Source organism: Balaenoptera borealis, assembly GCF_965194805.1.
Source record: "Balaenoptera borealis genome assembly, chromosome: 7".
Classification (NCBI taxonomy): Eukaryota; Metazoa; Chordata; class Mammalia; order Artiodactyla; family Balaenopteridae; genus Balaenoptera; species Balaenoptera borealis.
In genome coordinates this window covers 112,042,287-112,059,126 of record NC_138864.1, presented here as the reverse complement: position 1 = coordinate 112,059,126, position 16,840 = coordinate 112,042,287, and the positions used below count along the sequence as shown (strand labels likewise).

At 35.4% G+C, this 16,840-nt stretch overlaps 2 protein-coding genes across 11 annotated transcripts in view; one reads left to right on the top strand and one right to left on the bottom strand.

The window, feature by feature from the left end:
* CYREN (cell cycle regulator of NHEJ) overlaps positions 1-16,840 on the top strand; it is a 215,986-nt gene that overhangs the window by 62,337 nt on the left and 136,809 nt on the right. For 3 of the 8 annotated variants that reach the window (XR_014246379.1, XR_014246380.1, XR_014246381.1), the window contains exons 5-6: positions 10,379-10,419; positions 12,267-12,377. Coding sequence is in view for 5 of the 8 variants with exons in the window: in XM_082398132.1 (XP_082254258.1) it covers positions 10,379-10,419; positions 12,421-12,511 (132 nt within the window). In the remaining 3 variants the exon portion in view is untranslated. Of the gene's footprint in view, positions 1-10,378; positions 10,420-12,134; positions 12,378-12,420; positions 12,512-16,840 lie in introns of those variants that run through there. The other 5 variants (XM_082398132.1, XM_082398136.1, XM_082398130.1 and 2 more) reach the window with 4 other exon arrangements.
* LOC309631570 (cytosolic carboxypeptidase 3-like) overlaps positions 1-16,840 on the bottom strand; it is a 51,179-nt gene that overhangs the window by 14,825 nt on the left and 19,514 nt on the right. Inside the window, exons 4-7 of one of the 3 annotated variants that reach the window (XR_014246367.1) lie at positions 12,052-12,130; positions 11,322-11,456; positions 5,350-5,407; positions 3,871-3,936 (exon numbers count right to left, since the gene is read on the bottom strand). Coding sequence is in view for 2 of the 3 variants with exons in the window: in XM_082398098.1 (XP_082254224.1) it covers positions 3,871-3,936; positions 5,350-5,407; positions 11,322-11,395; positions 12,052-12,130 (277 nt within the window). In the remaining variant the exon portion in view is untranslated. The remainder of the gene's footprint in view (positions 1-3,870; positions 3,937-5,349; positions 5,408-11,321; positions 11,457-12,051; positions 12,131-16,840) is intronic. The other 2 variants (XM_082398098.1, XM_082398099.1) reach the window with 2 other exon arrangements.

Here is a 16,840-nt window from a genome sequence, read left to right as displayed (position 1 = left end):
TTTCCATTGTAGCCCAGTATCTAGCACAGTCATCGACTAGTATGTTGAGACCTCTGCGAAGCAAATAAACATCAGATTTTTAAAAGAACATGAACAAAGATGGAAAGGAGATTATGTAACAAAGGATGATTATAAGAGAGTGACTGAGCCACAGGAGAATAGTATCAGGAAGGTTAAAATACCAGATGAACTCAGATATGAAGAAATCTTGACAAAAAGAAGTGAATTTTACTTAGCTATATTCAGAATGAAAATATATCAAATAATGTTTAGATTTGTTCTGCTGGGATTATTTTAATATACTGATGGATGACAAAGAGCAGAGTCCCTCAGCTCCTCTGTTGCACCTGTCTTTTCTACTGAATAGAGTTTTCTTCTGTTTAGACAGGGGAGAATAAATATTGGTGAGAGATGTCAGGAGTCAAAAGGCTCTGAATGCCTTATCTTCAGTCCCAGACATAGTACATCTCAAGTAAGGGAAGAATTTTCATATAAATAAGATCACAAAACCATTGACATTAATCTTTTAAGAATTCAGGGAAGTGACTCTCCTCTTGCTGCTAAATGCCTAACTTATCACTTAAGACTCCATCATAATCATGATCATAATTTAAGGATCAGTTCCTTCAGGAAAACATTCCCTGAGATTTCCAGGCTGGATTACATCCCCTTCTCTGAGCAACCAGAGCAATTTGTGCATATCATTATCACTCAGTCTGTCTCACTCTTATTGTAATGAACTGTATATGAGTCTTACTACATTTTGAGCATATCATTATCACTCAGTCTATCTCACTCTTATTGTAATGAACTGTATATGAATCTTATTACATTTTGAGCACATCATTATCACTCAGTCTATCTCACTCTTATTGTAATGAACTGTGTGTGAGTCTTATTACACTTTGATACCTACTCCTTAAATGATGAGTAGCTTATTTAGTTGAAGAGGGAGAATTATGTTTCAGGCAGAGAAGACAGAATGAGTAAAGGCAAGGAGGTGAGAAGACTGATGTATTTTGAGGCCACAAGAAGATCATCATTGCTGAGGTGTAAAGGAAAAGGCAGAGAATGGCAAGAGGTAAAACTGGAGAGGCAGTCAGGGGCCAGTTCACTGGAAGTCTTGTACGTCATGTTAGGGAACCTGGTTTCACTGATGCAGCTAGTGGTTGTCAAAAAAATTTTTTTTTGTTTTTAAAGTAACAGACCATTATTGAAAGAAAAATTGTACATGAAAGCTACTCAGGATGAATAAGAGTTGGATGGGCTAGGTCCCAAATGCTTGGCCTCCCACCGACTCTCACTATAGTTCCCAATGTGGTGAGTCGAAAAGTGCAGATCATCAACATCAGAATTATCTATGGTACCTTATTTAAAATGCAGATTTGGGGGTTGACAACAAAGGCCAACTCAGAATTCAAAGCTGGGATTATCATAAACTCCCCAGATAATTCTAAAATTTAAAAACCAGACATTCTGTAAGACTGCTGGCCCATAATCTTCAGTGCTAGTGCTGTGAATGACAAAGAAGGGCTGAGCAGATGTTCCAAATTAAAAGAGAATAAAGGGATATGGCAATTAAATGCAGTCCATGAGCCTGAATCAGGGAGAAGTTTTGCTCTAAAGGACATCATTGGTACATTTGGCAAAATTTAACTATAGTATGATACAAAGTAGTATTGTATCAAAGTTGAATTTCCTTATTTTAATGTAAGAGAATGTTCTTGTTCTTGGAAAATATATGCTGAAGCTCTTTAGGAATAAAGGAGCATTATGTCTACAAAAAATGGATTGGGGGGAAAATACAGCTAGGTAGGTAGATAGATATAGTTCTTTGTACTATTCTTGAAATTATTTAAAAATTAAAAGTTGAAAAAAAATTGAAAAGAGAAAGCCTAGAGCAAACTGAAGTCTCAGGACTGTGCCAACTTCAACCACTGTTAGAAAACTGGGAATTACTGAAAGGCTTTAGGTAGTGGCATTAATCAGATTTCTGTTTTTGATAGATTGCTTTTATGGTAGTATGAGTGGTTGAATTAGGATGACAATATTGGTGGCAAGGAGACCACTTAGAAATCTAAAGTGCTTCTGATAAATAAGCACTGAAAAGAATGCTGGTAGTTAAGGTGGAGAAAAAAGGGATTATGTGGTAAAATCAGTTGGATTCAGTGGCTATCTAGATATGAGTGGTGGAAGTGAAAGAAGATAAAAAGATAACTATTAGGTTTCTAGCTTGGGTAGTTATGTAGATAGCACTGCTACCAAAGTTAGACTGAATACAGAAGGAACAGCATTCAATGTGGGATTAGATGAATTTGAATTTGGCTACAAGGGACATTTAAGTGAAGACATATACAGATAAAGAGGCTGAAGCTTTGACAAGAGGTCAAATATATGTATAGATATGTATTTATATATTGTATGTATGTATGAGGTATATACACATGTATATGGTACAACAGTATGACATAATCAAGATCAAGTTCATGAAAGGCTGAATCTAAGAAGACTTAGTTTAACAAGAATAAATTCAAGGCTCAGTGCACTGGACCAAAATATCAAACCAAAATTGAAGAAGTAGAGAATGGAGGAGACATAAGTTATCAGTGGCACTATGAAAATAAAATTTTATAGGTTTGAGTATTTGTAAATCCAATATGTCAATATTTTAGGATAATTTTCAAAAAAACATATGTAATCTTAGACTGCATTAATGGAAATCTGGTATCTAGAAAGAAGCAAATGAGAATGATAATTTATTGTACACGGTCAGGCTTCCATATCAATGGGTTCTGCATCTGCGGATTCAACCAACTGTGGATCAAAAATAGTAGGGAAAAAATTCCAAGAAGTTCAAAAAAGCAAATCTTGAATTTTCTGTGCACTGGCAACTATTTACATAGCATTTACATTGTACAGGTCTTATAAGTAATCTAGAGATACTGAAGGATATGCATAGGTTATATGCAAATACTGCGCCATTTTATACAAGGGACTTGAGCATCCTCAGATTTTGCTATCCGTGGGGTTCCTGGAACCAGTCCCCCACAGATTCCAAGGAATGGCTGTCCTAGTTAGATGACACCTGCAATACTGTGTTAAGTTTCATTCAAGCTTGAATAGTGATAGAAAACAGTAAAATATAATAGTAAAGGGAATCATATTATGGATGGCTGAAAGAAATGGAAGGAAAGTATCAGGGAAATGATAGCTTTAAAAAATATTTATGATCTGTCATGTGGAAGAGGCATTACATTTGTTCTTATTATTTCAAGGAGAATTAGGGAAAATGAGTCGGTCAGAAAAGTTTACCTTTAAGGTCTCTTCATTCTTTTTTGCTTTGTGTTAATTAAAGAGGTGAATTAAATTTACAGGGACGTATGTTTTTAACTCAACATAAAAAGAACATTCCTCTCTAACAATGGAATGAAGTGACTGCAGTTTGGTAAACTACTTGTCACCAAGTGCAGTCACTCAAAAGTTGGATGCGCCTGGGTCCTGTCGTCAGTGGGAGGTGAGAGTAGGGTGCTCTCAAGGTTTCTCTCTGCTTTAAGATTCAATGAGATGGGAATGAAAAGATTAGACAATGAGATGAATATTCTTTTTTTTTTTTGACTCGGTAAAATTACAAGAAATCAAGTTGACATATAAGGAAGTTCTACTGTCTTTTATATTTCTAGAGTTAGAGAGAAAAATAAAAATTTGAGATTCAGAATTTCTGGGAAGGTGAATTGTTCTTTGGCTGTCTGATTTGAAGATAATCTTCTAGTTTCTTATGTGTAAATCTTGACCAGATACATATTAAATAGCTCACATTCAGATGATAGGTGACCACTCATTAATGTCTATATTCCCATCTTATTCACAAACCTTGATTAGGGAACTGTCTTCTGAAATAATCAAATGTACAGTCATCTGATATATCTGGCCTTGTATCTAGAAAAGATGGTAAAAGTTCATTAGTAGCATGAAAATAGTTCATTGACTCTTTTACATTTCATATTTTTATCTTTTTCTAAATGAAAAATGCTAGCAGATAATATGTAAATAGTAGTTTAGCTCAATGAAATTAATACAAACAGTTCTCAAATCTTATATGATTTTTGTTGCATTTTTGCTATTTATAGTAAGGTCTAAAAAATGTTCATACTCTTTGGGTCAGCAGTTCCTTTCTAGGAATCTATTATAAATAAATAATTAAGACTATACACAAATAGGGAGTTAAACATCTTCATTGTTGTTTACAACAGAAAAAAATGTTTAACAATGGGGGTGGCTAAATAAAGGTTCACTAATACAATGGAATACTTTGCCACCATTTACTAACATGTAAAGAAGTTAATAATATCCTGTACTTTTAAATGGAAACATAGGTTGCAAAAAAACCTGAAGATTAATTATAACCTGTGATTAATTAACATGGAGTGTATGTGTATAGAAAAAAGTCTAAAATAAGGATTCTAAAATGTGTTCTTTAATTTCTGACATTAAATTTAACAGAAGAATATATAAAAGTTACATATAAAAAGTGACTGATTTGCTTGGCGAAGTAACCATTTGCTCAACGAAGTAACCATCTTAATTATAATAAAATTCTCTCCTTTCCTAGGTGTGGTTCTTAGTTCCATTTCTATTTTTAATGAGCCTGCTGTATCATAAACTAAGTGGATTTATGTACTTGTATATATACTTTTAATTAAGTTACCTGAAATTCTTTTTGAAAATAAGTGTGGTATAAATGTATAAAAATTAATACATACACACATAAAATTAAAGAACTATTTTAGACAAAATTAAAATATTGTTTAAATTTTATGAATATTTTTCAAAGGACCTCAAGTAAAGATAATGAGATAAAAATTAAGAAAAACATATACCAGAAATGTTAGAGATTCAGAGATTTATGTTAGACTTAGCAGATTCCTATAGAAGCAAATGAATAATCCAAAATTTAATTTCTCTCCTGGCTCATCACAAAAGGACCAAGGTGTTTTTTAAAACATAAAATCCCTATATTCTGTTTTGGGAAAAATCTTTCAAATCGGCGATATCTCTCAAGTACAGGGACCACTCAATCCAACCCTCCAGTCTAACTGACCACTCCCTTCTCTGTGCTCCCTTGGAACACTGTCCAGACTATAGGCATTGCACTGGTAACACTGCACTTAACTTGTTTATTTGTTTGTCTCCTCCTATTAAAAGATGAGTTCCTGGGAATAAGAAATGGTATAGTATATTCTTAATATCCCTAGCGCAAAGCACAGTGATAACCTCAAAGCTGTAGCACAAAAAAGTGTTTGTTGAGGAAATGAATTAATTGTTTATGAGAGGGTAAAAGCAGGACATTACCTGTCACATCAGAATTTGATTCTTTGTGTCTTTGAACTAAATGTCCTTTTTCACAAACCTAATGGAACACAGAACCAGAAGGAAAGCAGTACTATATTATAAACATGAAAATGAGGTATATTTTCTATGATTTATCATAATTTTCAACATTTCTCATTTTATCCTCATAGATTTAGAATGGACAAAAATAATCTTTTAAATCAGAGCCTTCTACTATCTTTCACAACACTACTTTTCTTCTACAACAATGATAAAAGAAAATATTAATATTGTATTTTGGCATTAAGGGGAGTTTAAATTTCTTTTTACTTCATATAGAACTTATTTATGATGAGAAAGAGACAAAAATGTATGCTTATAATCTCACTTAATGAGAAGAATAAAGATGTAGCAAAATAAGTGTGAAATGAGTGAAACTATATAAAATTGTATGAAAAGGTATAAGCAATTACAAAACTGTGTTTATATAGAAAAGTTGAAAAAATATTTTCTTGTAGCTTGTAAAAAAGTTCAGAGTAAGAAAGATCATACACATGACATTGCTGTCTATCTTGAGAGGAGATACTTGCCAATATGACCCAGTTGGACTAAAAGAGACACAAAACACCATAGAATTGTGACTGTTAATCTTGAGTAGTCTACAAATCATTATGTGATTGTGAAAACATTTTAAATGATTCCCAACTTTTGTTTCTGCATCTGTGCTATGTGGATATTAGAAAGAACTTTCCAAAAGGGCCTGAGAAAAGAACTGAAAACATTTTGCCAAGATGTAATGCATACCAACTCATGATAAAAAGTAGACTATGAAATAGTTAAAAGCTAAAATCCTCTTTTTAGATAAAATTGAATGGCAGCCAAAAAAAAAAAAAATTGACATAATCAGGATGAAAATGGGAGGAAACTGTAAAAATCAAAACTTGATTGTTGAAGGGAGAGAGCAAAGGAAATATTCTGGAAAAAGTTACACGAAGTTAAAAGTAGCAATATTATATAATCATTATAAAGAATTTGGAGAGACAAGGGGTGAAATTAGGCTGAAAAAAATTCACTTGTAATAAGACTTGATTCAATGAACTCTTGATGTCATTTTTAGCCCTCTTCCTTTGATTGAAATAATGCTATGAACCATAATAAACTATTATATTTATCTCATAGAAAATCACCAGGCCAGTGTCCTTATGAATGTGATCTATAAATTCTAATCACAGTAATCTATAATTATTTGTTTTTGCTTAAAGTCTGCAAAATTAATTATTGAAAGTATCCTGGTAGGAAATAAAGTTAACTAAAATACTCTAATATTTTTTTAGGGATATACTGGTATCTTAACAAGCAATCATTTAAAGTAAGAAATAGTTCAAGAGCATGAACTTAAGTTGACCTCAGGCATTAACCTCAGTTAAGATGATACTGTTCACTCTTTTTGCCAAAGATTATTAGAAAATAATAAAGGAGGAAAAGAGAAAAAATTTCAGAAGTTCTTGGGAAATTAGATTCCGTTAATTCAATCCACATTTAGCAGATGACAGTGTATTTGGTGCTCAGTATCTGCTGAATGAACTTGTGACTGCTAACTTTAAATTTCCCACTGGATCACTGTTATTTACTCCAGAAATATCTGAGTAGAAATCTTTTAAGTCTGGTACTCAGGTCTTCAACTTCTGGGATCTCTGCAAGTAACAGATGCTTGAAAGATTGACTGATTGGATCCAAGGATGATTTTTTAGATCCCATCAACTAGGGATGTTGTCCTTCATCTGTGTTTGTCAGGCTTATTTCCCAACTAGACGATTCTGTTGAACTCTGGGTACTAATCTTTCCCTGCTACCCCTTCCATACCTTCTGGAGCTATTTATTGTTCTTTACGTATTTGTTTCTTTAGTGACTGGCTGGTATATTTTAGCGAAGTCCATTACCCCTTGAAGTGTTAAACCTCTAATTTGCTCCCTGAGGGGTGCAGACTTGGTTGTGCCCCATTCTCTCTGGGAAGGCAGTGGTTTTAGCAGGGTTGTCTTTGACACCTTCCCTGATCACACCCCGCTGTTAAATTCCACTAATTTCTGGCTGATAGATCTATTGTTTTCAACAGTGCCCTGGGACATAAATTGCTCTACAGACTAATCCAATCAAATTTGGGCTCCTTTGAAGGAATAGTTTCCCAGGTCAGGGTTTCAGATTTGTTCTGATGCCACCTCAGACTCCTCCCAGCTGTTCTCCTCCCCGCCGTTCTCTCTGGTGAACTAGCCAGCCTACAAGTTTAGCCTGTTTCTCCAATGGATTTACCAATCTTCTCCGAATTGCCTTTTACTCTACTTCTACTGTTTCTGAGAATGCTGTTAAGCTTGAATTTCTCCAAGAACTGTTGCAAATTAAGTCACTTATTTTGGGAAGACATTAGGAGCTATCTGTTTTACCTGGTTCCCCCGACCGAGGAAAAATATTTGGTCTATTGTGTCATTTAGCATCTCTGTTGCCTTACTGACTTTCTGTCTACAAGATCTGTCCATTGATGTCAGTGGGGTGTTAAAGTCTCCTACTATTATTGTATTCCTGTCAATCTCTTCCTTTATGTCTGCTGCTATTTGTTTATGTATTTAGGTGCTCCTATATTGGGTACATTTATGTTAACAAGTGTAATATCCTCTTCTTGTATTGCTCCTTTTATCATTATATAATGTCCTTCTTTGTCTTTCTTTATGTTTTAAAGACTACTTTGTTTTAAAGTAGTACTTTGTCTGATACGAGTATTGCTACCCCTGCTTTCTTATTGTTTCCATTTGCATGAAATACCCTTTTCCATCCCCTCACTTTCAACCTGTGTGTCTTTTGCCCTAAAGTGAGTCTTGTAGGCAGCATATTGTACTTGTGGGCCACATATTGTAGGTTCTTGATTTTTTTATCCAATCTGCCACTCTATGTCTTTTGATGAGAATTTAGTCCATTGACATTTAAAGTAATTATTGATAGGTATGTACTTATTGCCATTTTAAACCTTGTTTCCCAGTTTTTGTCCTTCTTCATTCATTTCTTCTTTGTTTTCCCTTTTGTGGTTTTATGGATTTCTTTTGTATTATGCTTGAGTTCCTTTCTTTTTGGTTTCTGTGAATCTATTGTATCTTTTTGATGTGTGGTTACCCTGGTTTTCAAGTATGTTAACCCATAACTATATCTACTTGCTTTAAACTGATAGTCATACAAGTTCAAACACATTCTAAAAGATCTTCATTTTTATACTCCCATTCCCTACATTTTGTGATTTTGATGTCCTATTTTACATCCTCATCCTTATCCTTTTACCATTAATTGTAGTTTTAATCATTTTTACAATTTTTTTGGATTGTTTTTTCATCTATGTACTGACTTATTTAAGTGATCTTCAATCCTTTTATATATTTGCCTTTCCTATTGTGATTTTCCCTTTCCTATAGATACTTGCTTCTTTTCTATCTAGAGAAGACCTTTCAATATTTCTTTTAGGTTAGGCTTAGTATTGCTGTATTCCTTTAGTTTTTGCTTGTCTGAGAAATTCTTTCTCTCTCCTCCTATTCTAAATTATAATCTTGCTGGGTAGAGTATCCCAGGGGCAGGGTTTTCTCTTTCAGGACTTTGAATATATCATGCCACTGCCTTCTGACCTGCACAGTTTCTGCAGAGAAATAAGCTGATAGTCTTATGGGGGTTGCCTTGTAACTGACTGCTTTTCTCTTCCTGCCTTTAGAATCCTCTCTTTATCTTTTGCCATTTTAATTCCGGTATGTCTTGGTGTGGGTTTGTGTTCATCTTCTTTGGGACCCTCTGTGCTTCCTGTACCTGGATATCTGTTTCCTTCTTTAGATTTCAGGAAGTTTTCAGCCATAATTTCTTCAAATACATTTTTGATCCCCTTCTGTCTTTCTTCTCCTTCTGGAACCAATATTATGTGTAGGTTGGCATGCTTTATATTATCCCATAGATCTCGTATATTGCTTTCACTTTTCTTTTTTCATTTCTTTCTGTCTGCTGTTCTGACTGATTGATTTCCATTATTCTGTCTTCCAGATCACTTGTTCATTCTTCTGTGGTGCTTAGTTTGCTATTCATTGCTTGTAGATTGGTTTTTATCTTGGCAATTGACTTGTCTAATTTTGATTGGTTCCTTTTTATAGTTTCTAGATCCTTGTTACAGTGATCTGCCTTTCTATTGATAATCTTTTTAAATTCCTTTAGCATTTTTATTACCTCCTTTTTGAACTCAGGGTGTAGTAGACCACTGAGGTCTGTTTCATGATTTGTTTATTCAGGGGATATCTCTTATTTTTTTAATTGGGAGCAGTTCCTCTCCTTCTTTTTCATTTTACTTAACTTTCTCTGTCTCTGGATTTAGGAGAAATAGTTATCTACTGTGGTCTTGAAGGGGTGCTTTTATGTGAGAGTGTCCCTGTATAGACTGTGTGAGTTCAATATTTTTGGTGTGAGGGCTAGTTTTGGTATGGATACCAGCCACATCTTTCCTCAGGGTATGCTGGCCATTATCCCCTTGATAGGGGATGGGATTGGTGTTGTGTTGTCCAGAGCCTGCACTGGATTTTGGGTGGGGCCTCCTCTTTGCTCTGTGGCTGTCAGAGCCCTGCTGGGGGTGGGGTCTGCTCCCTGGTTGTTAGACTAGAAGCCCTGAGGGTTGGGCTCAGTAAGACTCTGTTGCCCTTAAGTAAGTATGTGCTCTGTTGCAAAGGAGGTGAGCACTGAAGCAAGTGAGGTCCATGTAGTCACAGCAAACCTATGTGCCACCATCGAAGGCATCCACAGTTCTTCCCAGAAGCAGCCCAAGGCCTTGTCTGTTTCTCCATTGTGTTTATCCCAGCCTTACTGCTAGGCTGGTGCTGGGAGCTGGGGTGTTGTGGCTGCAGGAATTGAGGTCATTGTGTGGCTGCCTGGGGCTGCTCTCCCAGGACCTGTCCACCCACAATCCAGCTCCAAACTGGGGTGTGAGGTGGGAAGAACCAGAGCACTCTCACAGGGAAAGGAACCACTGTGTATTCCTCCCCAGGGGCTGTCTGCCAGAGACATGCGATTCTGTGATGCCACTTGGTGAGTATGCCAACAAAGTCCGCTGCCGCTGTACCTGTGCCCCACTATGCATGTGCTGATGATCGGCTCTGAGGTTTGGCCTGGGCCACACCCCAGACTCTCTAGGCTGTCTCTGTGCAGCTAGACTGAGTTCACTCCCAGGGCACATAAACCCGAGATTCAGTGCCTAGCCACTGCACATATTTGCTGCCCCACCCGGCATGTGCTTCAGGATGGGAATTGTGATGAAGTGGCAGCCTTCAGTGCTGGTCTCTTTCTGCCCTGACTGATAGCAAGCCAGCACATGCACACGCCTTGAGACCAGAATCCAGGCCCCTCCAGTCCCTCTGTCTGTCCTGGTGGAGTTCCTAGCAGTCAGGGGGTTCCCAGGGTGAGGGCTTGCCTGTGTGGACCCTCCCTCCTTCAGATACCTCCCAGGGGCGTCTTGTGTCCTGATGCCTTTTTTTTCCCATCCTACCCAATGACATGGGGATCTTTCTTGCAGCTTTGGTTGTATAAAAGAGATCTTCTGCCAGTTTCCAGTTGGTTTTCTGTGAGAATTGTTCCACATATAGATGTGTTTTTGAGGGGAGGTGAGCTCCACATCCTCCTACTCTGCCATCTTAATGCACTTATGCAAAATTTCTGATGTGTCTCTGGAGCTAAGAGTGGGGACAGTGGCACTCTTCTCTCAGTGGTACCCCACTTGAGGAGCTAAGATGTAGGTAGAAGGAGGGCAGGAGCCTCAGGTCTTCTCTATTTGCCTCTTCCAGTGTGGAACCAACAAACAAACACTTTACAATCCAAGACGGGTGATTAGGACCAAAATATTTTCAGTGATGTAGCACACAAAGTGGAGCCTTCTTTTCAAGAATGGGGTCTGGGTAGAAAGAAGGGAGCCGCCACCTCCTGACTGCACTTACCTGGAACTTTGCTTCAACAACAGGCAGCTGGAGACAGGATAAGAAATACGCAAGCCCAGCCCTCTGGCTGGCATCTGTGGGGAGAGCAGACCCTGTGTCCTTGGCTGCACTCTTCTGGAGTAGAGTATCATTGAGCTGGGGGGCAGGGAGGGGAGAGTCTTGATTCAAATACCCCAGGCTCTCACTGGTTGTTTTTTTGGTTGTTTTTTTGTTTGTACCCAATTTTAGTAGGTTTTCCTGAATAGATGTTTTTTCATTTGCTGTATGCCCTTAGGACCATTTCCAGAAACTTTAAATTTTTGTTTTTTTAAAAAAATAATTTTCTCTGATTTTTGCTGGTGAGTGGGTTTGCAGAGATCCTCATGCTATCATGATGGAAGGCAATCTCTCAGCACCATCTATTTTATACTCTTGTTTTCCCATTAATTTTTCTTAGTTTTAATTGATTTCTTCTTGCTATCCTGGATACATCTTTGTAAGATGCCTCAAATACTTTTCCAAGTAAGGTAAGTATAAGTGAAATTTAAATATAGCACCTTAATAAGACCCACCTCTCATCTGTCAAGATTCTTTTGTATTTTTATAAACAGTAAATAATATGAGCAAAATTTTAATCATTAATTTTACCTGGGGAAAAATCATGAAGTCTTCCTGGGTATAAGAGGAAATAATTTGCCATTCTTGTTTTATTTTTCAACAACTGTTAACAACCATATCAATGAATATTTACCTCTTGCTCTTCTCTGATGCCTTGCTATGGTAGAGTTTCTTCCCTTCTTTGTTTTCAGATGTTTTTTCTTGTTTTTTATCTAGGTAAGAGAATCATATTTAAAATCATTATTTAATCACTATATCAAAGATAGTATGTATGTATGCAGACATAAAACTATCTTAAGACTTCCACTTCTAGGAAGATGAAGTACTCTTCCTCTTCTTTCCACTAAGTACAACTGAAACCCCTGGGTATTACATACCAAATAAACACAAGAGGCTCTAAAAGGTGAAAAGAAGAAGGCAGATGATGAGGGACTTCAGGAGCAGAAGAGGAGCATGATGGTGAGTAGTTTCATGTGTTTTCTTTTTGCCTCATGTATCCCAGCCTTAGAGCTGGAGAAGTCCGCAACCCACAAATGCCAAGGAGTGAAGAAATAATGCCTGAAAACTGCCCAAATTTGATGAAAGACAGGAAGGTAAATATCAAAGAAGCTCAGTGAACTCCAAGTAAGATGAAATTTGAAAACCCACAGTAAGTCACATAAACTTTCAAAGTCAAAGAGAGACTTTTGACAGCATTAAGAGAGAAGCAAATTATTACATGCAAGGGATCCTCAATAAGGTCATTATCAGATTTCTCATCAGAAACTTTGGAAGCCAGAAGACAATGCAAAATAGGGAAAAAACCCAAAAAACAAAAAACAGCAGAACTGTCCTTCAAAAGTTAGGTAGAAATTAAGACATTTCCAGATAAACAAAAGCTGAGGGAGTTTGTGACCATTTGACATGCCTTGAAAGAAATGCCCAAGGAATTTCTGCAAGGTGAAATGAAAGGACTCTAGATAGTAACTTGAAGCTGTAGAGAAAAATAAAGGTCTCAATGAAGTTAAATACACGGGAAATTATAAAAGCTAGTACTATTGTAACAATAGTTTAGTTTCAAACTGAATTTTTTGTTGTCTACATGATTTAAGAGAAAAAAAATTAAAGAAAAAAAAGCATTTATTAGTATAAAATTAGTATTAGACTACTGTCACTTTTGTCTATAACTCTAAACCTTATTTATTACATAATTTAAGAGACTAATACACTTAAAGAATTATTAGTTTATGTTTTTGGGCACACAACGTATAACTACGTAATTTGGTGACATATACAACTGAAAGCGTGGGAGTGCAGCTGTAAAGGAACAGAGTTTTTGTATGTTTTGAAGTTAAGCTGGTGTAAATTCAAATTAGAGTGTTATAACTTCAGGATATTAAATGTAATCCCCATGGTGACAACAAAGAAAAGACCTATAGAATATACACAAAAGGAAATAAGAAAGGAATTTAAACATTTCACCACAAAAAAATCAACTAAACACAAAAGAAGACAGGAATGCAGGAAATGATGGACAAAAATACTATAAGGCATATAGAAAACAGCACAGTGACAGAAGTCTCTTTTTATCAGTATTTTCATTGTAAATGGATTAAACTCTCCAATCATAAGACAGAGACTGTCAGAATGGATAAAAACATATGATCCAACTATATTCAGTCTATAAAAGACTCACTGAGATCCAGAGACACAAACTGGTTGAAAGTGAAAGGAAGGAAAGAGATATTCTATGCAAATAGTAACCAAAAGAGGGCAGGAGTGGCTCTATTAGACAAAATAGACTTTAAATTTAAAAATGTTACTAGAAACTACTTTAAAAAGGATATGTTAATAAAAGATTCAATACAGCAAGAAGACATAACAATTATAAACATTTACATACCTAATGACAGACAATCAAAATGTATGAAGCAAAAACTGACAGAATTGAAGGGAGAAATAGACAGTTCTACGATATAGTACGAGACTTCAATACCCCACTTATGATAGGGAAACCAGTCAGACAGAAGATATATAAGGAAAAAGGACTTAACACAATGAGCCATCAAAACTTAACAGACATATACAGAACACTGTACCCAACAACAATAGAATACACATGCTTCTCAAGTGCATATATAGGACATTTTCCAGGACAGAACATATGTTAGGCCACCAATTAAGTTTTAATAGATTTTAAAAGATAGATAGATATCATACAAAGTATCTTTTCTTACCACAATGGGATGAAGTTAGAAATAACAAAAGGAAAACTAAAATGTTCAAAAAATTGTGGAAATTATACACACACTTTTAAACAATCAATCAATGAATCAAAGAAGTCACAAGAGAAACTAGAAAATACTTAGAGAGTTAGTTGAATGAAAATGAAAACACAACAGAGCAAAATTTATGGGACACAGTGAAAGTAGTGCTAAGGGGGAACTTTATAAACACATTCAAAAACGAAAGATCTCAAGTAAGTAACCTAACTTTAAACTTAAGGAACTAGAAAAAGAAGAAAAAATTAAATCCACAGACAGAAGAGGAAGGAAGTAATAAGGATTAGAGCAGAGATAAATGAAATAGAAAAACTAGAGAAAATCAATGAAACCAAAAGTTGATTCTTTGAAAAGAACAACAAAATTGACAAACCTTTAGCTAAATGGACTAAGAAAAAAAGTTAAATTACTAAAATCAGAAATGAAAGTAGAGATATTACTACCAATTCTACAGAAATAGAAAGGATTATAAGAGAGTATTGCAAACAAGTGTATGCCAACAAATTGGATAACCTAGATGAAATGGACAAATTACTAGAAACACAGAACTTACCAAGACTATCTCATGAAGAAACAGAAAATATGAGTAGACCTATAACTAGTTGAGGAGATTGAATCAGTAATCAGGATTCTCCCAACCAAAAATAAAGCCCTGGACCTGACAGTTTCTTTGGTGAATTCCACCAAATATTTAAAGAACTAATGCTGATCTTTCTCAAACTTTTCCAAAAAACTGAAGAGGAAGAAACATTTCCTAACTCTGTAAAGCCAGCATTACTGTGATACCAAAGCCAGACAAAGACACTACAAGAAAACTATAGACCAATATCCCTTATGAACACTGATGCAAAAATCCTCAACAAAATAATAGCAAACCAAATTCAGCAGCATATTAAAAGGATTTACACCATGACCAAATAGGACTTATATCTGGAATGCAAGGATAGTTTTAACATATGAAAATTGATCAATGTAATACACCAAATCAATAGAATGAAGGAAAAAAAATACATGACCATCTCAATTGATGCAGAAAAGGCATCTGACAAAACTCAACACCCTTTCATGATTGATTTAAAAAAACTCAACAAACTAGGCATAGAAGGAAACTACCTCACCATAATAAAAGCCATCTATAAAAAACCTACAGCAAACATCACACTCAATGGTGAAAGACCAAAAAGCGCCTCCTCTAAGATCAGGAACAAGACTAGGATGTCTGCTTTCACCACTTCCATTCAACATAGTATTGGAAGTTCAAGCCCTAGCAATTAAGCAAGAAGAAGAAATAAAAGGCATCCAAATTGGAAAGGAAGAAGTAAAATGATCTCTGTTTGCAGATGATATATTTAAAAACCCTAGAGTCCACAAAAAACCTGTTTGAACTGATACATTAATTCAGCAAAGTATCAGGATACAAACTCAACACACAAAAACAGTTGCATTTCTATAAACAAATAATGAAAGATAAGAAAGGAAATTACAAAAACAATTCCATGTACAAGAGCATCAAAAAGAATAGAATAGTTAGGAATTAACTTAACCAAGGAGGTGAAAGAATTGTATAACGGAAACTACAAAACATTGCTGAAAGAAATTAAGACATAAATAAATATAAACACATCCCTTGTTCATGGATTATAAGACTTATTAATATTATTAAAATGCCAATACTGCCCAAAGCAGTCTATGGATTCAATGCAATCCCTAGCAAAATCCCAATGATATTTTTTGCAGAAATAGAAATATTCATTCTAAAATTTATACGGAATCTCAAGGAACTCTGAATGCCAAAATAATCTTGAAAAGGGAGAAGGAAATTAAAGGGTTCACACTTCCTGATTTCAAAACTTACTACATTTCTACAGTAATCAAGACAATGTGGTACTGGTATGAAGACAGACATATAGACTAATGGACTAGAATAGAGAGCCCATGAATAAATCTTTGCATATATGGTCAAGTGATTTTTGACAAGGGTGCTAAACTATTCAACAGGGAAAGAACAGTCTTTCACCAAATGGTGCTGGGAAAACTGGATATCGATTCGCAAAAGAATGAAGTTGGACCCTTACCTAGCACCTTATACAAAAATTAACTCAAAATTGATCAAGGGCCTAAATGTAATACTTAAAACAATAAAAATCTTAGAAGAAAACATAGAGCAAAAGCTTTATGACATTGGATTTGTCAGTGATATCTTGGATATGACACTAAAGGCACAGGTTAAAAAAGAAAAAAATAGACAAACTGAACTTAATGAACATTTAAAAAATTTTGTGCATCACAGACACTATTCACAGAGTAAAAAGGCAAAATACAGAATGGGAGAAATATTTGCAAATCACATACCTGATAAGGGATTAATGTCCAGAATATATAAAGAACTCCTAAAACTCAACAACAACAACAAAAAATAAACAAACCAATTCAGAAATGGGCAAAGGACTTGAATAGACATTTCTCCAAAGAAAATAAATGAATGGCCAATAGGCATATAAATAGATGCTCAATATCACTAATCATTAGGGAAATGCAAATCAAAGCCACAGTGAGATATCATCTCACACCTGTTAGAATGGCCACTATTTAAAAAAAAAACTAACAAGTGCTGTCAAGCATGTAGAAAAATCAGAGCCTGTGTGCACTGTTGGTGGGAAT